The 26,738-nt window shown below is 59.5% G+C and overlaps 1 protein-coding gene across 1 annotated transcript in view; it reads right to left on the bottom strand.

The window, feature by feature from the left end:
• Positions 1-26,105, bottom strand: part of GRID1 (glutamate ionotropic receptor delta type subunit 1) — a 635,026-nt gene extending 608,921 nt beyond the window's left edge. The window contains exons 1-2 of the mRNA XM_036265264.1: positions 26,027-26,105; positions 23,825-23,980 (exon numbers count right to left, since the gene is read on the bottom strand). Coding sequence (XP_036121157.1) covers positions 23,825-23,980; positions 26,027-26,105 — 235 coding nt within the window. The remainder of the gene's footprint in view (positions 1-23,824; positions 23,981-26,026) is intronic.
• Positions 26,106-26,738: the final 633 nt, after the last annotated feature.

The raw sequence follows: 26,738 nt of genomic DNA, 5'->3' as shown, positions 1-26,738 counted from the left end.
GAGACATGGACGTGGTGTAGAGACTGACAAACCTCAGAGGAGGGGGTGGGGGAGGGAAGAGATACACCACGGAATTAATATGCATGTATGCATAACCATGGACACAGACAGCTACACTGGGCGGGGCTGCAACCGCAGAGCACCTGCAATGTCAGAACATGCTGGATCCGGACCACTCACCACAGACCTGGAAAGACCAGAGCCAGGGAGGGAGAACCTCCCCCAGGTCACACAGCCAGTCAGTCGCAGGGTGGGGCATGGAGCTGGCTGCCCCTGGCCCGCCCACCTCAGGGCTGGACCGGCTCCTTCACAGCTCCCCTCCCTCTGCAATCAAGGTGGCCTTCCTACCCAGGGACAGAGGCCACGCAGAGGAAAGACAGGTGAGAACAGCCCGTGGACAGGGAAGGGGCACTCCAGAGGGGAAACGAGGTGAGCGAGAAGCAGCAGGGCTGGTGAGGGGCTGGGAGCTGGGCTGGGACCTCGCCTGGTCTCCTGCAATGCCACGTGCCCGACCCCTCTTCAGGAGCCCAGGAGCCCTGAGGTGCTGCCCTTCACCACCAAGCCCAAGGGGTTCCCCCAGCTGATGAGCAGCCCTGTGTCCACGCCGGGTCCCCTTCCTGTCTCAATAGAAAAGCAACAACAACAACTAATAACCCAATTAAAAATGGGTTCACATCCGGTCAGTGGTTGAGAGTTGACCCTGCACCAAGAGGTCGCCGGTTCGATTCCCGATCAGGGCACATGCCCAGGTTGTGGGCCCGATCCCCAGTGGGGGGCGTGCAGGAGGCGGCCAGTCGATGTTCTCTCTCGTTGTTGTTTCTATCTCTCTCTCCCTCTCCCTCTCTCTTTCTCTAAAATCAATTAAAAAAAAAAAAAGGGCTGAGGACTTGAACAGACTTTTAGCCAAAGAAGACAAGCAAATGGCCAGCAGAGACATAAAAGATGCTCAACATCATCAGTCACCAGGGAAACGCACATCAGAACCACTGTGCGCTCACTTCACTCCCACAGGGCGGCGGTCACAAAGGAAAGCGGCTTGGTGAGGGCGCGGAGAAAAGGGGATCCTTGAACCGTGTTAGAGGAGTGGGAGTGGTGCCGCCGCTGTGGGAAGGAGTATGGGGGATCCTCACAGAGCGACCCCAGGACCCCGCAGTCCCACTTCAGCACATACGCCCAGAAGGACTGAACCTGGGACCTTGAGGAGGCACCGGCGCTCCCAAGTCCACTGCAGCAGCACTCAGACGGCCGAGGCGTGGAAGCAGCCGCGCTGCCCGTCAGCGGCTGAGTGCACAGAAAACGGGGTGCGTCCTTACAACTCGACTTCACAAAGGAAAGAAGTCCTGCAGGCTGTGACTACATGGGACCTTGAGGACAGTAGGCCCAGTGAACTCAGCCAGACACAGAAGGACAAAGACTGCATAACCCCTCTTACATCAAGAGTCCAAAACAGTCGAACAGAAACCCGGGCAGACGGGTTGCCAGGGGCTGGAGGGAGGGGGACGCGGAGTTTCTGTTCCAGGGGTATCGCGTCTCCGTTAAGCAAGACAAGTAAGTTCCAGAGACCTGTTGTGGGGCATTAACTGTGCCTCCAGTTAGCAACGCTGTACTGTCCACTTACAAATCTGTTAGGAGACGATATCTCATATTAAGTAAAGATTAAAAATAATTTTTTAAACGTGCAGGTTGTTTCTCAGGTACCCAACGCATCTCCGCTGGGGCTTCCTGAGCACTGCCTTCCAACAGTGACCCCCAAAGCTGCCTCCAGCAGAGCCCTCTCCTCCTGGACATCCCAGGAAGTCCCACGGGTACCCCAAACTCCACCATCTAGATTAACCTCACTCCTTTCCCCTGCTCCTCCCCCACTTCCCATCTCATGTATGGCCTCCCCTAGAGGCCCAAGCCCAGACTCGGCCTCCACCGGGCCCTCCCCGTCCCTCACGGCAACATCCGGGATCCAACCTCCACGCGGCGGCCTGGGTGTCACAAAGTCCCTCTTGATTTCTCACCTGGTGCATCACCGTGAGGACCCCAGAAACACAAACCTCATCGCATCATCCCAGCTTCAGACCCCTCCCAGCTCCTCTCTGCCTTCAGGTTAGGGTCCAGCTCCATCCTTGGGAGAACTTCTCACTGCTCAAATGTCCAGCTCATCTCCCACCAGATCTTCCCTTGTACCAGTGACCCAGCAAACCACCAGGCACCTCCATAGGGCTTCCTACCTCTGCCTAGAAGGCCACCCCCCACCAGCATCTCCTATCCTTAACCTTACACAGTCTGGTCAACTCATAACTATACTTCAAAACCCCAACTCAAGTGTGCTCCAGGAAGCCTTCCCTGACTTCACTGGAGAGCAAAGCTTTCCCCACAGTCTATGCTGCTTCTGTGGTAACGTCCCGTTTATTCCACGAGCTGTAATTGTTGACTCCCACACAGATCTCCCCCCGCCCCCCGAAGACTGGGAGCACACTGAGAACAGGGAGTGTACTCAGGTGTTCTGAACACCCTGCACTGGTACGGTCTGCCTCGCAGGGAGCTCTGAATAAATGTTTGTGGAGATAAAACGAGCAAATCCACTCTAGCATTGGATGTCAGCCACCTCCTCCTGTGCCCCTCCCCCACCTCCCTCCACTCCGCTTCCTCAGGGCACAACCCTCAGCTCCTGCAGTACTCAAGGCAAAAGGTGCTTCCCCCTCCCCTCGACGCCCGGCCCCCTGGCCCCCACCCAGCCTCCCAGCCCATCCATCTGCTTTCTATTCATCCATCTAATGAACAGAACAACCTGGGCTCCTTTTCCAGGGAACACACCACCTTCAACTGCTCGGAAGAACACAGCACCTGCTCACATATCAATTAAAACTATAATTAGCTGGTGAGTGCACACAATTAAAATAACATGTTCCATCTCCCTCATTTATCACTGCTGCTGGCTGTCGGGGTGCAGTGCACCAGCGCTCCGGAGTGGGTGGGGGCAGGGATCACTCCTGTCTCTCAGCACATCAGGCCCCCCTCCCTTCCTGGTGTCGCTCTGGTACAGGAAGAGGTTCCAAGGCTGCCTCTACCAACGTCAGTGGGAAGGGTCTCCTGTCACGTGTTCAGTCCTTACACACTCCCTGCACCTCATTATGTATGATTCATTTCATGTCAGACTTTCTTCAGGCCTTTAAGCCTTTGCCTATGGGGTGCTAACTGCCTGGAATGCCCTTCATCCACTGTATGCATAGGAAACTCCTATCCATCCTTCAAAACCCCATTCTGGTTTTCACTTGTTCTGGGTTATAAGGACACGAGGAGAGGAAAGATGCAGTCCCTACTTCAAGGCACAACAGTGCCAGGCATGATGGTCCTCATGATCCAGAGAAGTAAACTGAGTCTCACTGACCCTGCACCATGGCTGGGAGGCTGAGGACGTGGCTAGGCCTACAGAGCCTCCCATGACCTCAATCCGTCCCCACTGCCGTGGCTACAGGGACACCTCTCCCAGAACACAGACCTGTGAAGTCTGCTGCCACCCCCCAGCCCGCCAGGGGCGCTAACAAGAACAGGAATGCAGCTCGGGCGCAGGCATCTGCTATCAGATGGTGCTCAGCAGTCCCCCTGCCAGGAGCTGTGCCCAGCACCCAGCACACCCTGCTGCAGTACGAGGTCCCGTTTTGGCAGAGCACCGGGGAAATCACTCCTCGCCTTCTTAAAACTAAACTCACTTTGTTGTTGCTGTGACTGTTAAAATCTGAGCTCCACGAGGCTGATCCGTGGGCAGCGGCGCCTGCTTTGCCCCGAGGCCTACTTCAAGACACTGAGGCAGGGAGACACAGTTACTGGCTGCCTCCAGGGGCAGTGCACCCCCCCGGGGGGGGGTATTTGTAGATGCTGCCTTGGCAGTTCCAAAACGGGTTGGGGAAGCAGTAATTACATATGTGAGTCCTGAGGGAAAAGACACCTACTAAGAAGGGCTCCTGTTTTTAAAAACAGAGCCTAGCAGCCGATGCTGCACATGGACCTCCTCCCACAAACGGCCTGGCTACATTGTATCTGCCTTCTGAGCCAGGCCTGATGAAGGTTTCCTAGAGTCCTATTTCAACCAATAGGATTGAGGCTTTCCCCATCCAATCAGAGCTGCGCAGCTTTGACCAATCAGAGTGGCTGTATTATGACCAATCAGAACAGTGCCTTTTGGGCCAAGCAAACTGTGAGAATCCAGAGCCCTCATTTGCATGAGGACAGACCAATCAGGGACCAGGGGTGGGGACTCCTGTCCTGTAAGCCAGCTCCCCTAGGCCCTGGAGTGCAGGTTCCCTCTCCACTGAAGACACACGATGGTGTCTCCCTGGCTGAGCTGAACGACGGAAGCGTCTGGAAGGTGTCTTGCCAGAGCCCAGGCAGGGCGGAGCTGTCCAGCCGGGAAGGGCCCCAGCCCCGGAGCTGTTCCGTGGCTGTGAGGCAGGGCTGGAGCACTCCTGACCTGTCCGACAGCAGGGCTGCTGGCACGCCATTCAGTGTCACTGCTGGCACAGTAAAGACTCTTCACCACCCCCAAACTGGGGGTTCCTGTTGACATACGAACTGGCGCCAACAGCCATGGGTTTACACAGAGAATGTCACCAGGTGCCCTGCCAAAGAAAGTTTCCTGTTCAACGGAGCCTGCAAATGCTGAGGTCACAACAGTTACCCGCCTTCTTGACTGCAGGACTTCTCAGAGCTTTAAATACGCCCGTGTGCAGGGCGTGTCTCCACGAGAAGCATCCAGCCGACTCACATGTACGCAGCCACAGAGTCTATTTCTCCCACGTTTTGTAAACTAGTTGCGTAGAACTCAGGTTGAGCCAGGCCGTCACTTCATTTCTCACCAGCCCTGGAAAGTAGCTATGGCTGTCCCCGTCTTAGAAATGCTGGCACGGGCTCATGGGGTCTCTTCTGTTCACGCTATGTCCCCAGCACAGAGACCAGCGAGCAGCAGGCCCAAACACACAGCTGCACTGGGAGGTGTCAGGTAAACGGCACAGTGGGGACAGCTGGGTCAGCCCTCTGGAGACACCTGCCCTTCTCTATCAAGCTCAGCTCCACCCTTAAAGTCCAGCAAAAGGGGCTCCCTGCCAGGGACCCTCGAGGCCCCGCTGGCCCCAGGACTATTCCTACGTACACTTTCAGCCCTGCCTCTGCCGCCGCCACTCTGTCCAGCACAGTACCCTCCTGTCCCGTCCCCTCTCCCCTCCCATGGGGCGTCCCTGGGATGTGGAAGCTAGGTCCTGGAATGACCCTGCACTCCTCAGAGCGCTCAGCACGCAGCAGGTGCCCTGATGTGCACTGGAGATGGAAATGTGGCCACCCCCCGTGAGCACCTCCTAGCTTGCTGTCTCCACTTTCATACCTACTAATTCCTGGTAGCAGGTGCTGCGTTTATCCCCAGTAAGTTACTCAAGGTCACTCTGCCTCCAAAGTCTCTCAAGGCCGCTCTCTGTCACATAGGGAGCAGCAGGTACCTGCCCACCCACCACCCACCCCAGCACCCAACGGAGGGCTGGCCTGGCCCAGACACTGCGAAGTGAACAGAGGTCCGGAGCCTTCCCGAAATCCTGCCCTCCGGAAAAGACCCTGGGGGAGCTGCGGGGGGAGGCGGGGGAAGGAGAAAGCAGAAGTATGGACAGAAGAAGACACGAGTCTGGCAGAGGCTTGGCCCTGGCACCATGGAGCCCCACGCAGGGCACAGTGCCTGCCCTTGAGGACAGATTCAGGAATTAGCCAGCGCTGGCTCCAGGGGGTTTTCATTAACCTGCTGCCCCAGGGGCGGGTAGTTCCCGCTGCACCCAGGCTGGGCCAGGCGGGCAGAACGTGCCCAGGGTGCACACGAGGGAGGAAGCGCTCCCTCTGGGGCGAGGCCTACAGCCGGCCTTTGGGGATGGCCACTCTGAGCACCTCCATGGGCAGTGATGAGGCCGGTCACACCTCGCTGAGGAACCAGGAAGAATGGAGGGCAGCAGACCAGAGGTGGCCTCAGGAAGGAGGGAGGACTCTCAGGGGATCACGGGACAGCATCCTGCACCAGAGTCTGGTGACCGGCTCAGAAGCATTCGGTCGTTCTGCAAGCTGCCCAGACAGGGCATCGCCGAGTGCCAGACACGGTGCCAGGGCTGGGGCACCCAAAGACAGCAGCCCCTGCCCCCTGGAGCTCCCACCTGGGATGGAACGGACAAACTAACATCAGTCATCTGGACCGATGGCTCACTAGGAGGTGCGGCCCGCGGAGAAGTCCAAGGAGTGGCCCAGGGAACAGGGTGGCAGTGGAGACATTCTGAGCAGAGACTGGGGAGGCACTTGGGGGAGAGCTGTCCCCTGCAGTCAGGAGGCTCCGGGACGTGGGTCACGAGGTGGAGTGGAGCCCACAGCCAAGGTGAGCAAGCCGGTCAAGAGGGAGCTCGAGGACCCGCACGGGGTGAGTCAGGGAACAGCAGGAACAAGCACCCCACTACCAGTCAGTCATGAGCGTCAGGGGACAAAACGTGGAACAAGAAAGGCGGACTCCAAAGGGTACCTGCCCCTGACCTCACTACAGCGGGAGAAGGGAGTGTGGGGGCAGGGGGCGTGGCTATGGGCATCTGGGGGCGTGGCTAAGAGCTTCTGGCCCCGGAAGCTTCCAAAGCAGGCCTCTAGGCTGGAGAGCTGAGGTGCCGCCTACTGGGGGGGCCATTTGGAGGTGGGGACTCTGGAAGTTTGCCCTGGGGATCTGAGCCCCGGGTGCTTTGCCAGGGTTTCTGAGCCTAGTGAGGGGTCCAGATTTAAGGATACTAATCCTGGAAGTTCTCTCATGGGGAGAGGGCTCTGAGCTTGGGGTTCTATGCTGGGACAGCTTATAAAGCAGTCGCTCGGCCTTCCCACCGGAGGGTGGTGGGAGCGCAGCGGAGCCTCAGCCTTGCCCAGCAGCTCAGTCCTGAGCCCTTCAGGAGATGCCTCGGCCACGCCACGGTAAGGCACCCTTAGCCGAAGGGGCTCCTAATCCAGGGCCACGCGCTCCAGAAGCAGGGACAAGAAGAGGGCGCTGGGGAAGGACCGGGTCACACTGCTCTTATACCGAAGGGCACAGAGAGGCTGCAACTCACAAAGGTCACACAGCACTTCCGGTCAGCCAGGTCCTGATCCTGCGGTGCCTCAGGCCTCAGCCAAGGGAACCAAGGAGGCTGAATCCCACCCGCCCCCAACACACACACACACCACTCAAGTCATCAGCCAATGGCCATCAGGACCCAGGAATCTTTTCTGGCGACTCCAACGGCCTGCCTGGGGCAGCGCCACCCACTTAAGAGGTCTACTGACCAAGGCTGGGCCCTCACAGATACCCAAGTGGGTGCTGAGATGGGGCCAGGCCCTCAGCACAGAACAGGGAGGGCTCGGCTGAGGGGCTGTGGGTCTGGAGAACAGAAGACTGGGCCTGGCCCACCTCACCTCCAGGAAGCCCCAGCGAGCCCCACTACTTTCCAGCCAGGACCCTCCTCAGCGTTGGCATCAGCGGCGGGTGTGCCTGCCCAGGAGTTAATCTACAGAAGCACCATCTGCTGAAAAGGTCTCACTTGGAAATATGACATATAAATGTTTGTTTCTCTGGACAGCAGTTCAGAGATAAAGATCATGATTTTCCAATCTATAGCTTCAACACAATCCCCATTAAAATACCAATGACATACTTCACAGAACTAGAACACATACTCCAGAAGTTTCTATGGAACCAAAAACGTCCCCAAATAGCCACGGCAATCTTGAAAAAGAAGGACAAAGTAGGTGGGATCACAATACCGGATATCAGGTCATACTACAAAGCTACAGTAATCAAAACAGCTTGGTACTGGCACAAGAACAGGCATATAAATCAATGGAACAGAACAGAGAACCCAGAAATTGCCCTAAGACATTATGCTCAATTAATATTTGACAAAGGTGGCAAGAGCATACAGTGGAGTAAAGACAGCCTCTTAAGTATATGGTGTTGGGAAAATTGGACAGCTACATGCAAAAATAAAATGAAACTAGACCATCAACTTACACCATACACAATAATAAACTCAAAATGGATAAAAGACTTAAATGTGACCCATGAATCCATAAAAATCCTAGAAAAAAAATGTAGGCAATGAAATTTCAGACATCATATGTAGCAGAATTTTCACTGATACATCACCAAAGGCAACAGAAACAAAGAAAAAAAATGAACACATGGAACTACATCAAACTCAAAAGCTTCTGCACAGCAAAAGAAACAACCATCAAAATGGAAAGGCAACCCACTGTATGGGAGACCATCATTGTCAATGATACATCAGATAAGGGGTTAATTTCCAAAATATATAGAGTGCTCATACAACTCAACAAAAGGAAGACAAAGAACCCAAATAAAAAATGGGTAAAGGATCTAAATAGACACCTGTCCAAACAGGACATACAAATGGCCAAGAGACATGAAAAAATGTTCAGCATCACTAATCATCAGAGAGATGCAAATTAAAACAACAATGAGGTATCACCTCACACCTGTCAGAATGGCCGCCATCAACAAATCATCAAATAACAAGTGTTGGCGAGGGTGTGGAGAAAAGGGAACTCTAGTACACTGCTGGTGGGAATGCAGACTGGTGCAGCCACTATGGAAAACACTATGGTGTCACCTCAAAAAATTAAAAATTGATCTGCCATGTGACCCAGTGATCCCACTTCTAGGAATATATCCTAAGAATCCTGAAACACCAATCAGAAAGAATATATGTACCCCTATGTTCATAGCAGCACTATTTACAGTAGCTAAGATCTGGAAACAGCCCAAGTGTCCATCAGTAGATGAGTGGATAAAAAACCTGTGGTACATATACACAAAGGAACATTATGCAGCTGTAAGAAAGAAGGATCTCTTATCCTTTGAGATGATGTGGAGGGAGCTGGAGAGTATTATGCAAAGCGAATTAAGCCAGTCAGAGAAAGACAAATATCACATGATCTCAGTTATTTGTGGAAAATAATGAACAAAATGAGCTGATGAACAAAATAGACCCAGAGACATAGAAGTAGGGTTCAGGCTGACAAACCTCAGAAGAGGGGGGCAGGGGGATGGGAAGAGATAAACCAAAGAACTTATACACATGTATGTATAACCATGGATACAGACAACAATGCTGGGGACGGGGGCGGGAGGGGGCAGGCGGGACTGGGAAGAGGGTGTCAATGCGGGGAAAAGGAGAAACAACTATAACAAAAATAAATTAATAAAAAAAAAAAAAATCATGGCTTTCCTTGCAGCATATCCCCAAGTTCAAGGCCAAACACACAGTACTCAGGGAATGAATGAATGAATGAATGAATGGCGATGTTCTTTCTAATATCCTCGCTGAGAGAGCAACAGAGAAATCCACGCAGCAGGGGAAAGTCCTCTCCACCGCAGTCAGAGCGGCCTGGGCCTCACGTGGGCCCGTAAACCTCGTTCTGGAGACGGGGAGATGCTCAGACGCCCATCCAGGAGTCGGGGCTCGGTTTTCTACAGACATTTATTCACCTTCTCCTAACACAACACAACCTCCCAACAGTCATCTGAGGCTATCTCCGAGCTAATTTTCTGCATTTCCATATATAGAATAAATCATTTAACACAAAAAAATCCGTATCTACAGTGTATGCCACAAAGAGAGATTTCAAAGCCCATTAACTCACAGAGATGGTGTGTTTCTGGGAGAATATGGGCTGTGTAATTAAAACAATTTAAATCTGATTATAAAAAGACAGTAAGCTTTACTGCCTGCCACCATCCCACTAATGGAAAGAAAACCAATATCTTGAGTTTTTTTAATTACTGTAAAATTATGAGTTAAACACACACGAACCGCCACTCCGCTGCTTCATGTCACTGACAAGACGAGACCCCTCCCGGCTCGGAGCCCTGCTCGGTGTCCGGAGCATCTGGTGGCCAAGGCTCCGGAGCCAGGCAAGGTGACAGGGTCCTTTCTGGAAAGCCCTGTCTCGGAGGTAGCGCTGCCTGGTCCTCCTTGTCCTCTGCCCTGGACTCCAGACCCAGGAGTGGGGAAGGAAAGTCAAGGGGCCTAGGACGGGGGACAGACTAAGTGACTGTTCATAAACACAGGAGCCCCTCTTTGTGCAGCCAAAGTATGCATTGCAGTCTGACCAGGAGGAGCTGGTGCAGAGCCGAGGACAGAAATCTCCGCCATGCCTGCCCACGGGCTCGCCTTCTGTGGGCCTCAGGGGCAGGGCGCGGGTGGAGCTGGCTGCCCCCTGGGCTTCCCCAGCTTCAAGCCTGGACCTGGTGTAAGGCTCTGGCCCTGATGCCCCCTCTGTGGTCTACCCTAGGGCCTCGGGCCCCAGGACCACAGAGAGGGAGCCCTCGGACCCGCAGACCTTGCCAGGCTGTTAGCACCCTCCTCTGTGCCCAGCAGCCCTGGACAGCTCATGGGTTCTGCCAGCTCGCACCGGAGTCTTAGCTCAAGCTGTTCCACCACCTGGAGAGCCTCCCCCTTTGCTTCACCTGACCAACCCTCATTTCCCAATCCAGACGCAGCTCAAAAAAAAAAAAAGCCCTGGCCGGTTTGGCTCAGCGGTTGGAGTGTTGGCCTGTGGATCAGAGAGACCCGGATTCGGTTCCTGCTAAGGGCACGTACAAAAAAAAAGATGCAGCTCAGGAGTCCCCTCCTCCAGGAAGCCCCCTCTGGTTGCTCCCACCAGACTAGGTGCTCCCACGCCCTGGTCCGGCTCCACTCTCCTGTGACGCGCATTCTCAGCCCGCGTCTGTCCCTGCCACGCCGAGCTCTGTCCCCACAGCGTGCAGGGTGGCCAGCCAGGAGGGCCCTCCCTGTGGACACGGCCCGCCAGGGTTCCCCCAGAGAACGGTCTTGACAGGGCTGGAAAGCACCCTCTCAGCCCGGCGCACCCCACACCCCGTAAGGAGGCTCACGTGTCTTCCTCGACCCCTGTCACCAACACTCTCCAGCTGCAGTTAATAATTTTAAAACAATTAAGCGCAGCAAACCGTAACCGATGAAGTCAGAGCTGGTAGCTGGTGAACCTACCGCAGCCTCGCCTCTGCTGGGCCTGTGTTTGGGGGTGTAGCTGGGGGCCTCCCCACCCCCGGCAGGGCTAACCTTCTCCGAGCAGCCAAATGCCTAATGAGACCGTCAGGGGACTTCTTCACGAGATCAGGCAGGGCCAGGGCTGTGCCTCGGTGGGTGTGCGGGGTTTCTGTTCAATTAGCCCTTCAGAGCAGGGCAGACACGGCCGCGAGGCTGCGGGGCCCTCGCCGATGGGGCCGGCCCCTGGGCTGGCGGGGCTGTGCCTCCAGCCAGGGCTCCCCCTCCCCTGGACCCTGGACCCTGGACGGAGCTCTCGGGCGGCCACACGTGGGCCATCTGGGAGAACGGAGCAGAGACCCCTGCCCACAATGGGGGTGTGAGGGCAAGGACGACCCACCCCTTGTGGAGGCTGACGCTGAGGCCAAGGGCTTGTGGCCACCTATAAAGTGGGGACACACACCCCAGGGTGCCGTGCTTCGGTCAGGCCCAGCAGGCGCCTGGCCGGCTCCCCACGGACCCTGGCGCCCCTGTGGTGTCAGCCCCTCTGCAGGTGTGTCTGTGAGCTCACCAGGACACAAGCACGCGTGCCCACGTGTGTGCGCTCACCGGTGCGTGGTGCGGTCGGACAGCCCCTTAATCGCGCTCATCCTGCGTGGGCCTCAGCGCCGGGACGCAGGGCTCACGGGCGCGGATCCACAGACCGCACAGGCCCGGCTGGACGCGGGGGAGACACGCAGGACAGAGTGGCAGCAGAAGAGCCGAGGCCCAGCTGAGGCGCCAAGCGGCAGGGAAGGCCTCCTGGAGACCACAGCCAACTGGACGGGACTGGGAGACGGCGGCACAGCCACCGGTGGTGGGCACCGGGGGGGGAGGGGCCAGGCCCAGCTGCTGGCATAGGGAGGACAGCAGGGACAAGCTGCACGCCCGCCGTGGCCAGACCACGAGGACCCCAGTGCTGAGCACAGACCATCCTGCAGCCAGGAGCCCAGACGTGGGCGTCAGGAGGCGCTGGTGGGCCCACTGGCATGCACGGGGCATGTGTGTGGATGCGCGGTGCCCTAAGGCGCGGCCAGGACGGAGCTCTCGCCAGCGCTGGTCAGACCTGTGTCTCCTGTAGTGAGGCTCATTCTCCGGGCAGGAGCCGTCCCGACACAGGCGGACCCTCGAGCCTGCTCAGAGGGCTTCTCCTGACGAGGTTCGATCATTAACACCAACGAGGTTCAGAGCCCGGCAGCCCCTGCTCACGGGGGTTCTAGCTCCTGCTTCCTCAGCTGCCAGTGGCCCGTGCCAGCCACCCCCTGGCACGCGGCGCCGCAGCCCTGGGGCCCTGGTGGGAATGCCAGGCAGCGCCCTGCCCGCCTCTCCGAGTGGCCAGGCTCCCCGCTCCAGGCCTGCAGCGGCTCCTCCTCCCTGAGCCCTTCTCCGGCCCTAGCGCCCCCGCTACACACGTGGGAGACAGGCCCCGAGCCCACGGGGGACTCCAGGTGCCCCCGCTACACGCGTGCGAGGCAGGCCCCGAGCCCACGGGGGACTCCAGGTGCCCCCCCGCCGCTACACACGTGGGAAGCAGGCCCTGAGCCCACGGGGGGCTCCAGGTGCAGACGAAGCCGGAAGTCAGATCCTGGCTCACAGCTCGCACCCAGGACCCGAGCAGCCAGAGCCCTCAGTCTCCAACAGCCAGCACCTGGGCCCAGGGAAGGCTCTGCTTCCCCTGAGTGCCCCCACCCCCCAAAACTTACTCCCACCCCCAGGCACGCCTCGAGCCTCCAGGGGCGGCCAGGCTGCTGGTCCTGAGCCCGACAGAGCGGCTCAGGCAGAGACGCCCTCTGAACCGGGGCCGCCCGAGCCCGGCCAGTGAGCCTGCAAGTCCTGCACGTGGCTGCCCCTCCAGGCCAGCCTTCGACTGCCCACAGCAGTGCCAGGAAGACTTTCAAATGCAGCGGGGGCGGGCGGGAGGGGCCGGCCCATGTGGGCTCCAGGTGGCAGGACAGGCCACTGTGAATGCAGCCAGCCTCCAGGCCCCACAGGTCAGGGGCCCGAGTGGTCCTGGACATGAGGGCAGCACCCCAGTGAGCCGGCAGGACTCTCCAGTGCGGAGGTTCCATGTGTCCGTCCACCCTGTCGTCCATCCAGGGACTTCCACTGAGCAGCCGTGACCAGCCCACACGGGGCATGGCTCTGGGAATTCGGCAGCAAACAAGAGCTAATTCCCTGAGGACCAGGTGCTCCTCAGAAATAAAGGAATAACAGTTGCAGATAGGGAAGCCTGCAGAGAAGGAAATGGGGCTTTTATAGAGAACAAGAGGGGCCCTCCTTGAAGCCAAGGGGAGTCTCTCGAAGAAAGTGATATCTGGGGCACAGCTGAAGGCTGAAAAGGAGCTGTCATGCTAGGCGCCTTCCAGACAGCAGGAACAGCATGTGCAAAGGCCCTGGGGCAGCAGCACGCTTGTCTATTGGCACAACAGGACGAAAGCCAACGCGGCTGAAGCAGAGGGGCCCAGAGGCAGGCGAGGTCAGCCCTTGCGGAGGTGCTTGGGCCTGCAGGGTCTGGCCAGAGCGCTGGGTTTCACTCCTAACACAGCAGGGACCACTTAGGAATCAAAGGTTCGGGTCTCAGCAGGAGACAGAGGTGTTCGGATCAATTTTGCAGGTCACTCCAGCTGCTGTGTGGACAGTGGCCTGAAGAGGAGGACAGAGGCGGGTGACTGCAGGGGCCAGGGTGGAGCTGGGGAGACAGCAGCGGAGGTAGGAGGACGGGAACAAGACCACGGAAAAAGGGAGGGCTGCGTGGATACCAGGAGGCCAGGGAGGAACTAGGAGAGCACCGGCTGAGCCACCAACCCTTCTGCTTCCTAATCAATCCCCGCTGAGCGTGGCTCCCTGCATAACCCCCAGCCGCCCGGGGTGGTCCGGCCATGCTGCACACCCAGCCCTGGGCACAAGGTATCGCCGGACCCCGGGAATCACCAGATGCTCTGCTTTGTAACAGGCCTTCTTCACCAGGACCTCAGCAGAACCAGGGCTGCCCAGCCCACCACCTTCTTCCTTTGCTGACCCGCGGGCTGGCTCCGCCCCCTCAGTCAGTTCTCCACTCCATCTGGATGGGGGTAACCCCCCCCCCCCCCCGTCTTAGCTCAGGCTGCTACAACCAAATACCATAGATTGGTTCTTTCAACAACAGGCATTTCTTTTTCCCAGTCTGGATGCTGGGAAATCCCAGCTCAAGGGCTGGCTGATTCGGTTCCTCAGGTCTCTCTTCCCGGCTTGCAGACCACCACCTCTCACACGCGGAGAGAGAGAGGCTCTCTGGTCTCTCCTTGTAACTAATCCCACCATGAAGACCCCCCTCAGGACCTCATCTACACCGAATCACCAACCAAAGGTTTCCCTTCCAGATACCATCACAGTGGGGGTGTGGCTCCAACACATGAATTTGGGTGGGTGCCCAACCGTATCACCGCCAGCTCTGGACACCAGGACCCTGTGATCCTGCTAACCCACATGGCTGGGACCCCAAGAAAGCCACTCCCTGGGGTGCACAAGCAGACTGGCTCCCACCCTCACCCCACTAACACAATGCCAAGGTGCCAAAGGGGATGCCAACAATGAGGAAGGGCTCAGGCCACTGCCCACAGCCCCTCCTGACCTTGGCCAAGGTGAGTGGCCTCCACCACAATGACCATTTCATGGGGATGAGAGTCAGGACCCCCATCTGGGTCCAGGGATGTCCCCCAGGAGTGAGGTGAAATGACATCTGAGTGCCCCCTGCCCTGCCCTGTCTCAGTGCTAAGGATACGACAAGCACAAGAGACCGAGGCCCTCCCTCCCTGCGGTCCAGTCTCCAGGACGCATCCCCAAACAGCAGGGCGATGGGAACACAGGCAGGGCCGGCCTCCTCCGGGCCCGGGGGCATCCTGGGGACAGCACATCTGAACTGAGGCCCGAAGGGAGTCCAGGAGGACCAAGAGGGAAAGGACCCGAGGGGCTCCGAGCAGCAGCCACACTACCAGGTCTTTGGCAACATGGGTATCGGCACCACATGCACACCCCCTCACACACACACACGCACACACTCGTGCATACATGCATGCACTCACATGCACACATGCACACACATGCATGCACAATGCACACCTACATGCACTCACACACACATGCATACACACGCATGCACAATGCACACATACACACATACACACATGCACGCACACCTATGTGCACACTCACACGCCCACATACATACATGCACACATACTCATGCGTGCACAGTGCACACATACATGCACACTCACACACATGCATATACACACACATACACTCACATGCGCACACACATGTATGCGCACCTATGTGCACGCTCACACACCCACATACATACATACACATACATTTGCACATGCACATGCATACACAGGGCAAGAGATCTTTGCCTAGATCCCATGGAATGCTAAAGACCTGACCCAGCCTCCCAGAGAGCCCCCTCCTCAGCACTGCCCACCACACCATGCTCCCCCAGAGGCATGGCCACCCTGCCTGCCAGCCCTGGAGAAACGCTGGCTGGAGGTACCCGGTGCAGCCCTGGCTCGGTGCTGGGTTATGCCTCCGTTCCCCAAAGCCTCTCTCAGTACACAGGAGAAGACCTGAGCCACCCCTAAGCTGAGGCTCCAGCCTGGGCTCCCTGACAGGGAAAGACTCCCCTTCAGAGCTCCAGGCCCAGACTGGGAGCCCACAGGATTTGCGTGGAGTCCTGGGAGCCACCTAGAGCTGCGGAGCCGTAGCCCATGTCTGCAGCCATGACAGCAAAGGAGCAAGGACCCTCGACGCCAAGGCAGGGCCACCTCAGTGCTGGCGCTAGCCCCTCTACCGAGCACCACTGAGACACGGTCAGGCAGCCAGCCAGGCCCCCCGGGGGAGCCCCTCCTGCCTCCCTCTCTCTCCTGCTTCTGGGGGCTCAGATGAAGGGAGAGAGGAAGCCCCCAGCCCCAGTGTGGGCGCAGAGCCAAAGCAAGGCCTCTGGGCTCCACCTCGCACAGAGCTGCGTGGGGAACGGGGGGCGCAGAGCCAGCCGGCCAGGCCAGGCCAGGCCAGGCGGAGGCTGAGTGTGGGCCCAGGCTGTGCCCGGGCCAGCACACAGATGGGCTGAGCCAAGAGCTACCTCTAGGGGTGAGGCGGGGCGGGATGGGGTCTCTGCCCTTCCCTGGGAGTTGGGAGCACAAGGGTGTCATGTACCCTTGGCAGGGACCCTGGAAGATGAAACAAAAGGTGGCCAGGACACAGGGAGGACAATGGCTGACCAAGCACATTATGGGCCCACCACATCCTTAATCCCCGCAGGGGCTGCACACCCCCTGCTGGGCGCCCAGCGGACTGCAGCTGGCGAGCAGCCTTCCTCTTGCCGGACACACAGCGCTGTGTAGGCCCATCCCCACTGCGCAGGCGTGGAGACCGAGGCCTGGAGGACAGGGTGAGTGACCTCGCAGCCAATCGGTCACACAGCTGAGACTGGATCCCAGACCTGCTTGACCCCTTCCCACCAAACAGCCACGTGGGCTCGCCCTGTGGCAGGCTCCAGGGGCTGGCCCACGCTGCCCGCACTTCAGCCCCTGCGCACCCAGAACAGCAGGACCGCGACTCTGCACAGCGCCATCAGCAGGCTCCCCAGACCCAGCCCACGCAGACGCACCAGGCAGCCTCCAGGGGAATCACCAGCCTCCTCCCCACTTTCCAGGGCACTTCCAGAGTCTCCACTCAACTCCCAGCAGCCCTAGCGGTGCAGGGGCCCGAGGGGCCGCCCAGCCCAGGTCAGGAAGGGCAGGAGACCAAGCGCCCTTTGGGCCCCTCAGGCTGGTCATGGGACAACCATGCCCCACTCTGGGCTTCGCCCTCAGCTCGGTGCATTTCCTTAACTGACCCCACCTGCCCCTGCGCGGTCACTCCCCCTTCCCAGGAGGACGCCGAGGTGGCTGCCCAGAGTCCAGAGCAGAGCGGGAGGGATCCCAGTCTGTGAGTGACAGCAGCACTTGTCTCTGCCCCAAGTCCTGAGCACCACGCCCACCCTGGTGCGGAGGGAGGGAGGGAGGGAGGGAGGGCAGCCGAGCTCCGGCAGGGGGCAGGCGCCAGGGGGCAGAGGTGGAGCCTGTTGTTGGGCTGCTTCTGCCTGGGTCTTCGGAAGGGCTGATGAGGGAAGGACCCTGGGTAGACGGGGCCAGCCCCTGGAGCCTGCATGAACCCCTCTGGCTGGAAGAGGAGACACAGCCTGGGCCCCACGGGCAGCCCTGGCTTCACCCCTGGTGCCTGCCCCACTCAGGGCTTGGCCCAGAAACACACGGGAGGGGCCATCCCGGCCCCTGGCAGCTCCCGCCCTGGGCTTCCGGCCTGGAGAACCCTGGGTCTCTTTCTCTCCAACCCACGGCCAAGGGCCAGAACACTGGCTGTTTACCGGCTGGGGGGAAGGACACGAGCACCCAGCTGATGGGACAGTGGACACGGACCCAGTGCGTGTCAGGTTCCAGGCTTGTCCACGAGGCCAGACCCCCAAGAGCCCGCGGCGGAGAAACGAGCCTGCCCTGCCCAGCGCTGTGAGGGAGGAGGGAGCTACTGTGCAGGAAGAGGGGGCGAGGAGGGACGGGGGCGAGGGACGGGGGACAGAGGGCAGGGCCGCACGAGCCGGCTGATGGCTGTGGGGGCCCACTGGCTGCCCTGGCAGTGGGCAGGCCTGGATGCCAACCTCCACCTCATCACTTAGGGGCACGCAGCCCACGTCGACTGGGAGCCGGGCCTGCGGGCCCCATTTCAGAGGACAGGCCTGGCAGGACCAGTACAGGTGAGCCCAGCTGGGCGGAGAGCAGGCTTCCTGCCCTCCCACCACCCCTCCCACCCAGCGAGAGACGGCCCGGCTTCGGGGCAGAGGGAGAGCCACACGAGCCATGGGTTCCACCCCACAAGGCTCCACCAGCTAAGACTGCGTACAACGGGTTGTTTCTCTGCTGTTGGTGTTTCCAGGAGTCGCCCGGGAAACAGGAGGGCTGCTGTGCGTGGGTGGGGCAGTAGGCACCGTCAGTCAGCAAACACCCGCCTCCTTTTCAGGCACCTGTGGGACTGTGCTCTGGGGTCCGTGTGCCTGGCGGGGACACAGGACGAGTCCAGCCGACGAGCTTCGCGCTGCGGTGACCTCAGGTCCAGACTGCGTCCCCCAGAGCTCTCCCGAGTGACCGTGGTGGGCCGAGGGCTAAGCTGGCCCACAATGAAAGAGCACACGGCCAGGCAAGAGAAGACTTTTTTTTTCCTCTTTATTAGTTTTAGAGAGAGAGGAAGGGAGAGGAGAGAGATAGAAACATCGATGAGAGAGAACATCGACTGGCGCCTCCTGCACACCCCCCACTGGGGATCAGGCCCACCACCTGGGCATGTGTCCTGACCGGGAATCGAACCAGTGACCTCTGGTGCAGGGTCGACGCTCAACCACCGAGCCACACCGGCCGGGCAAGAGAAGAATCTGTGTCCCGTTAAAGCTCCTGAGATCCGGGGGCTGCTGGTTCCTCCAGCATAACTCAGTCTGTCCCGCCTGACACAGAACCACGAAAGGGAGCCACCGGGCAGGGACAGACAGGCGCCCCCCGCCCGCCCAGGCCAGAGGCGCGTGCAGGGTCCCGGCTGGGCCGGGAGTGGGACGGATGCCCCAGGGTTCAGGAGAGGCCTTTTCTGGACAGTGAGGCCAAGAGAAGAGGGAATATCACGCTGGGGAGACAAGGCGGGACCGACCTGTGTCCCCGAGGGCGTGGAGACAGCCTGTCTGCCTTCAGAAGGCGGGGCTCTGCGTGCCACGTCACACCTAGGGAGTGGCCCCCACATGCCGCTCTGCACAGGAAGGGGCCACGGTCCCCACGGCAGCAAGAAGGACATGCGGGTCTCTAGACCCACGGTGACAGGCGATGAGAAGGACCCAGCAGCACTGGCTGGGAGATGGGGAAGGGAGTGAGGGGCTGAGGGAGGCGGGCAGCCTCTGGGAGCTGGACGGCAAGAGGCAGGATCCCCTCCCCCAGCCTCCAGGGGGCGTCCTCACTGCTGACACCTTGGCTTCAGGCCAGTGAGACAGACCATGTCCTTCTGACTTGCAGAACTGGAAACTAATCAATTAATGGGCTTTTTAAAATTGATTTTTTAGAGAGGGAGCAAAGGAAAGAGAAAGAGAGAGAGACATCGATGGGAGAGCTACATCAACCTGTTGCCTCCCGCACATGCCCTGACCCGGGATCGAAACCACGACCTAGGTGTGTGCCCTGACTGGGAATCGAACCCACGACCTTGCCCTCCAGGGACAATGCTCCAATCAAGCGACACTGGCCAGGGCGAATTTATGTTTTTAACCAAGTAAAAATGCTGTGGCAAAGTTTGTTTCAACATTAAGAGAAGAGTAGTCCAGCCGAGGGAATGGGATGAGGGCAGGGGGCCTACAGGCATCTCGGACGGCACCAGCGGCCACCGGGAGCCCTAGCTGCACCTCCCGGGGACCCAGCAGAGCTGCTCCCAGGCCCGGCGGGTCTGCAGGGGGCTGCGAGGACGGGGCGCACTGGAACCTCTGAAGGGAAGCCGAGAAAAATGCTAGAGGCATCCAAGCTCAGGGACAGACAGCATCTGGCCGACGTCCACAGGGCGGCCCGGCGTGAGAGGGCAGGGTGACCACCTGGGAGCCACCAACACCAAGTGACCAAGACCATCCGATGGCCACCCACAAGCTCGCCGAGTTTCATTTCATTCTGCGAGCACCGAGCCACACTTTGGTGATTTTTACCTTGTCTTCCTAAAACACACTGGCGCTTATTGGAACTAAAGGGTATTGCCTCCCGTACATTCCTTCTTTCTTCCTCTTCCCTAAATTGTTCTATTTCCGCTGATGACATGTCTCCGCAGCACAACACATACTCCAGTCTGTCACTCAGGGTAAAAGGTGATACCGGGCGCGGGGAATTCAGGCAACTCTTTGTCACGTTTATGCATTTACAGAACCTTTTCCTGGACAGGCACTTTAAAACAATGTAAGATTTTCTTATTTAAGAAATCGGCATCTCTTCTAGTACTTGGAAGACAAGTTTTCACACTCTGTTAATGTGAACTTCGCCAACTAAGTCTACGATGTAACCTTTTAAAGATTTAAATACCATTTCTGTTTTTTGCTAACTTGAAATCCTTATCAAATGCACATTTCATTAAGTGTGATCCATTTTTTTTTTTTTTTACATAAACATAAAAAGACTGACCAACTATCTTCAAAGGTAGTTTGTAAGGACTTTATACAAAAATCAGTCTGACGAAGCTGTAGGTATAAATCAAAGGACCAAGTCTCTCATTTTCTTCAGTAATACGTAAGCATGTCAGTATAAATGATTCCTGTGTTTTTAAATACAAGTTGTTTTGAATATTGAAAAATATATGCAGCCACTAAAAATAATGTTTCCCAATACTTCATAGTGATTTCAGAAGAAGTCGATGATACGTTAAGTGGAAAAAAACAGGATCTAGACCTGAATAGAAGGGGAACTCAGCATCTATTAAATAGAGTAGGAAAACGAGAAAGAAGTAACAGAGGGAGAATTCAGAATGATTCTGTCCTGTCTCTCCTTTTTCTTTCAATGTAAAAGTACTTTATTTTATTATTTTTTAAAAAAATGAACACATTTTTCAGAAGTTACAGTTTTCATCATTTTAACTGCGAGTCTTACAGAGCCCCCGGCGGAGACTCGGGCAGGACCTGGGCGAGGAAGGTCTGCGTGAGCCGCAGGTTGGGAATCTCATCTCCCCGAATATGAACTGCCCCCCGACGTCTTCCAGTGCACCCACGTTACAGACGGCACAGGCACTACCCTTTTGCTTCTTGCATTTTAAAATTAATTCACGCTCATTGTAGCGATGCTTTTTTTTTCAACATCGGAGGTGGGAAAGCTAAGGAAAGAGCTGAAGATGGAGAGGTCAGTGAGGGTCCTCCCTCAAGATATTCTCTAGCTTAAGAAATGATGCCGCTGAAAATGTCAACAGCCTCCAGAGAAGCTGAGATGAATTCACAGCTGGATCGAGGACCGGAGAGGGATCTGGTGTTCTCCGAACGTCCACCACACAGACGTCCACAGCCCACGAACACACGTCTCCCTCATTCAGCCCGCACAGGGTCCCGCGAGGCGGGGACTAGGGCTGTTCCTTTCCCCAGACGCGGCCACAGAAGCTCGGGCAGGGCTGGCACTCCCCGGGGTCCCACTGCACTGAGGCCAGCAGGACCTGAGAGTGTCCCTTGGGCTCCAGCAATCAAGCTCTGATCCGTGTGTGGTGGTCTCAGGGGCAGGTTCGCTCCAGCCCCCGTCCACAGGGGATCCCCGGGAGCTTCTTCAGCCCATGATGGAGACTAAACCCCAGTCCTTTTTGCCCCCTTCACCCTTGGTCTCTTCCTCCACCACCCCGAGAAGTCCTTCCCTATCCCTCCAAACTGTGTCTGCCACCCACGTCCTGCTGCAGCGAACATCCAGGCCCAAGAAAGAGGGATAAGATGGCCATCCAGTCGGTCCAGGCCACAGGCTGGACAGCACCCCACAGAGCACAGAAGGAAAGACACCAGCAAGCTGAGTCGCCCAGCCCAGCCCCAGGCCACGGAAAAGTAGCCTCTGAGCCCTGCTCTCTACTCCCAGCTGAGGGGCGGCCCCTCCTGCCGCCCCATCAGCGTCCAGCCCCACGAGGGACAACAGGGCACATCTCTGCCCACACAGCTCAGTTGAAAAGCACACGGCAGCTTCAACCTGCACGCGCCCTGGGCAGCCGCCGCTCCGCCAAACCTGGCCAGTCCCCCTCTCCCCGGACAGCGTCAGCCATCGGAATCCACCTGCGAGACTGGGCGTGCACACACACGCACTCTCCCACCAGAGGAGACCACGTCAGCCGGCCACGCTTGCAGACCGAGATGTGTTTCCAGTTACACGAGTTGAGAAACTGAGGCCCAAAACAGCAAGGTCTCCATCAGGAGAGTCCGTGGGGGAAGCCCTGTGTCTACAGGACCAAGTGCTTCAGGGGATGAAGACGGGGTGCCCCATAGGTATTTGTTTGGCTTATACAATGTTGGTAGAGTGTTTGATTAGTTGACAGCAGTTAAAAATCAAACTTTATGGAAGTCCAGATGTGGGACCCCTCTTTATAAAACTCAGCACATCTGCAACAGCAGGGTGCTTTTCCCAAATGGCAAACAAGCCGCAGCTATGGAACACAGGCGGGGTCTCACGGCCCTGAGCTCGGGGTGCAGGGGTATGTGCCTCCCTCTCTGTCCTCAGCTCTCCAGCACAAAACAACCCTAATGAAGGTGCACAGAGACAGGTGTGTGTGCGCAGTATCTGGGGAGCAGGGGCTCTTTGAAAACCCTGCCCTGTAACTGGAAAAGCCTGTGACAACCCAGATCTCCACCCTTCCCTAAGAAAGCACACCCTCCCCAGGCTGGAGCCCACTTTCATGAAGGCTCTCAAAAGAAATCCAGGAGTAGGGACTGCGGGGCAGGGACTGCTGGTGGGACAGGACGCCAAGGACAGGGATTCTCCCCCCTCCTCCCCAACCTCCGTGGACATTTGACTGTGGACGTCTGCCAAGGCTGGACGCGGCCGTTCCCATAATAAGTAACACCAGCCTCACCCGCACACACTCAGAACTCTGGCCTTACATAACCACTGAAGACATACTTGGACCTGCAGGCCCCAGAGCTGGGCTTTCCCTCGCTGCTGACCCCAGAATGACCAACCCCCCCCCCCCAGCATAAAGCTCTCCCTAGCAGGAGCTCCCACCTTCTGGACCCAGACCACACCTCACTGCCACCCTGTCGTTGCAGGTACCCCAGAAACCAGCAGCCGAACTATAACCCATGGCATGGGGGGGGGCTGGAACCTGCCCTCACCTACCCACCTCCTCCTTAGACCCACTGCGCTGGGCCCCAGCTGAGCCTCAACGCTCAGCACTCGGGCCTCAGAGTCTGGTCCACGGACACGAGAAGGGAGGCGGGGAAAGGACAGGGGACCCGAGCTGAGCAGGCAGCAAGGCGGAAGGAGCCTCGGGCCCAGCCCGGGAAGTGGGTACCATGGAGAGGAACCCAGGTTCCAGAGCCCAGAGCCAGGTGGCAGAAAGAAGCCAGCGCCTAGACTGGAGGCAACAGCAAACGCCTCCCCCTCCCCCCGTCTATTTCCGGGCGCACTGGCCCCGCCCCCACGCCCGCTCGAGGCAGAGGCGTGGCCCACGGCGGCCCGGCCCAGCGCAGGGCAGGCCAGGATCCACCTGCAGCCAGGCCGGGCCCATCTCCACTCCTTTCCCGGTCGAACAGCGCCCACCTCCGGCCCAGGCGGCGACAGTCGCCGGAGCTGGGAAACTGGCTCCTCCAAACCCGGCGGAGGAGCACGGCCGCGAAACGCAGGGCCAAGGCCCGGGGGCCGCGGGGCTCGAACGGGATGCGTTCCCGAGAGGGGCCGACGAAGGCCCGGGCGCCAGCGGGGAAGCCACGGCCCGCGGGGGTCAGGAGAGCTGCACGGACGCAGACACGCCCACCACACACCGGAGATGCGCTCACCCCTGCGCGGCCAGCGCGGCGCACCCGGCGGGAAAGGAGCCCCGCGCTCGCCAGCTCCCCGCCGCCCAGCGCGCAGAGCAGAGCTGAGCCAGGCGCACGGGAGGCTCGGCGCGGCCAAGCCCTTGGGGACCGCGGCTCTCGCGGCACAGACAGGCCGGCCGCGGCCCATTCAGCCCTGGGCACCGCGGCCACTCACCTTCCTGCACGGCCTGGAACGGGTTGTTGGCCTCGATGACCTTGATGGAGTAGGTGATCTTCTCGCTCTGCAGGATGTCATCGTTGAGGCTCAGGTCCGAGATGGCCAGCTGGAACACCCTGTCGTCCTTGGCCGCGTTCTCCTCAAAGATGGCACCTGGAGGAGAGCAGAGGTCAAGACCAGGCCCGAGAGGAGCTCTCCCCCTCCCCCACTCCAGTCTGGGTCGGGTGCTGAGAGTTCTGGACTGGCTGCCAGCAGTCAACCAGCACAGGATGCCCCCTTCAGACCGCGCACACGTGCACACATTTGGCATGAGTTACACAGGCACACAGCACATGCTGCCACCCAGGGCACACACATGTCTCACAACCAGCCACCTCATGACCCAGCCATGCCCCACACAAGTGACTGAGCTAAGCTAGAGTGGCCTCGGGCAGCACACATGCCCTGGCACAGCCCATGAGTCCCCAGGAGCCAGAAAGTTCCCCCGCAGGGCAGTGTCCCCTGCCCCAATCCCAAAGTGGAATGATGACTTCCTTCTGCCCCACAGTCCCTTCTGCCCGAGCAGGTCCAGGGAGCTTCACTGCACCAGGGGGCTTCTTTTCTCAGGGGCGCTAGACAACCAGCATTTCGGTCCCAGCCTGGCCCCTGGGCTCGCCTTCTGCTCTCCACCCCTCCCCACTTCTTCGTGCTTCAATGTTGAGGGGAGGGGACTGACCCCTGGACCCCCTCCCTGCCTTCCGACCCAGCAGAGCCCAGAAGCGCAGAAGGATCTGATCTTGAAGCCGCCTTCCAGGAGTGCCAGGAGCTCCTCCTGCGCCACTTTTCCCCGCTTAGCACCGCCTTGGCCCACCCTGAGCTTCAGATCCCCCTCTGGCCCTGCAGCCTGGCAACCCTGGGGTCTCCCGCCCTCGCCAGGTCCCAGGGTGCCCCTGGCCCCAGTCTGGACCCAATGATGCTCCCGGAGCTGGCGGATGGGCCGGGGGAGGGAGGCCCAGTTCTACGATTCACCCAGAGCCCCAATGCTGACCACGAGACCCGAGCCCCCACCCACCCACACTCACTCCCCAGGGGAAGCTGGTTTGATCCTGGGCCCTGGCGGGGGAGGGGAGGGCAAGGGAGTGATGCAGCTCACCAAACCCAGGCCTAGCCTCTCCCCGCCCCCAAACCCCTGCCCCACCCCACCTGTCCCACCAACCCAGCCTGTCCAACACCTCCGAACCCCAGTTTCTCTGTGCTCTCTGATCTTCCCCAACTTCCGGAAAGGCGACTGCAGAGGGGCTCACCCAAATCAACCGCTGTCAGCCCCCCGCCCAGCCCAACTTCCTGGGATTCTCCTCATGCTGCTACCAACTCCCACACACTCCCCCGTCTGCCCCTCCTCCTCCCCACTCTCTCGTCTCCTCTACCGGTTCTCTCCCTCCATCCATCTCTTCCCGCTCGGCGCGCACACTCCCCACCGCCGCCACCTCCGCGGCCGCCTACGCTCTTCTTCGCTCAGCTCCCACCACCCGGACGGTCGCCGGCCCCCAAGACTTGGACCACGGGAAACTCTGGGGCTGGCCAGGACTGGGCTGCACTCCCAACAGCCAGATACACACACACCCACATATACACCGAGAGAAACACTGACACACGGAAACAGGCAAACACTGTCCACTCTAACAGGCTGACGGGCAGCTGTGCCCTCACCAACCCGGGCGCGGATGGCCCCACACACCCCGACGTCCTCCGGCAGTGACACCAACGCGGTGCCAGGAGCACACACGGGGACACACGCTGACGACACCCACCCACCCACCCACAACACACGGTTCCGGTTGGGCCTCTTTGGATTCTGCCCTGCCAACTTGGCGAGACCCCGGGCCGCGTCCTCCCCCTGCTCCCCGCTGCTCGGAGCTGCGCCGAAGGGCTGGTCAGAGCCCACCGACGGCTCCGCCAGGGGCGAGGGTCTGGGCGCGTGTCCAGCACCGGGTTTCCCGCAGCCGCGGCCCTAAATGTTGGCAGAGGCCGCGGGGCCCCGCGCGGGGACCGGAGCCCCGGGGAGCGGCGAGGGGCCCGCGGGAACGCGGCGCGGCCCTTCGGTGGCGCACCGCCGGCCGAACCCCTCGGACCCCGGGAACCGCCAAGTTTGGACGCCGCGCACCCCCTGCGCTGCCGAGGCCCCCGCCCAATTGATGCCCGGCGGCCCGGCGCTCTCACCGATGTGGATGATGGAGTCGGCCCGCACCGACACGCACTGGCATATCCAGGGGAGAAGCCACAGCGTCAGCGCTTCCATGTCCCCCAGGCGCGCGGCTCATCCGCCCGGGCCCGGGGTGAGGCCGAGGGCAGCGCGGAGCGGGGAGGCGCCCGTCCGGGTGCAGTCCCGGGCCGCTCCCCGGGAGAGCCGAGCCCGCCCGTGCGTCTTCCCCCGCGCGCCCGCCCCTGCGCCCGGCACCCCCCCAGCCCAGCCCAGCCCAGCGCGGTCGGGCTCCCGCTCCGGTGGCGGCTGCGGCGGCGGTGGCAGCCCGAGCCCAGGCCGGCGCGGCGGGGGTGGCCCGCGGCAGCGGCGGTGGCGGCGTTTCCCGAGGCTCGGGCGGCTTCGGAGGCGGTGGAGGCGGTGGCGACGGCGGCCGGGCCGGCGCGGCGGCTCCGGGCTCGCTGTGTGTCTGAGCCCCGGCCAGGAGCGAACTGCGGAGGACGCCCCCTCCCCTCCCCCTCCCCCTCGGCTCCGCTCCCCCTCCCCTCCCTGCCCGCCTCCCGCCCCTCCGCCCTCCTCTCCACCACGTGACTGCGGAGCCTCAGCCTCGCCGCGCGGCGCTCGCCCGCTCGGCTCGGAGGGGGCTCGGGGCTCCGCGCTCGCAGCCGGGGGACCCTGGGAGGCCGGCGCCGCGGGGGAGGCCAGCCGGGCTGCGGCGCGCAGAGCTGGGCG

Source organism: Molossus molossus, unplaced genomic scaffold, assembly GCF_014108415.1.
Source record: "Molossus molossus isolate mMolMol1 unplaced genomic scaffold, mMolMol1.p scaffold_m16_p_17, whole genome shotgun sequence".
In the NCBI taxonomy this organism is placed as follows: domain Eukaryota; kingdom Metazoa; phylum Chordata; class Mammalia; order Chiroptera; family Molossidae; genus Molossus; species Molossus molossus.
This window is presented reverse-complemented; position numbering and strand designations above follow the sequence as displayed.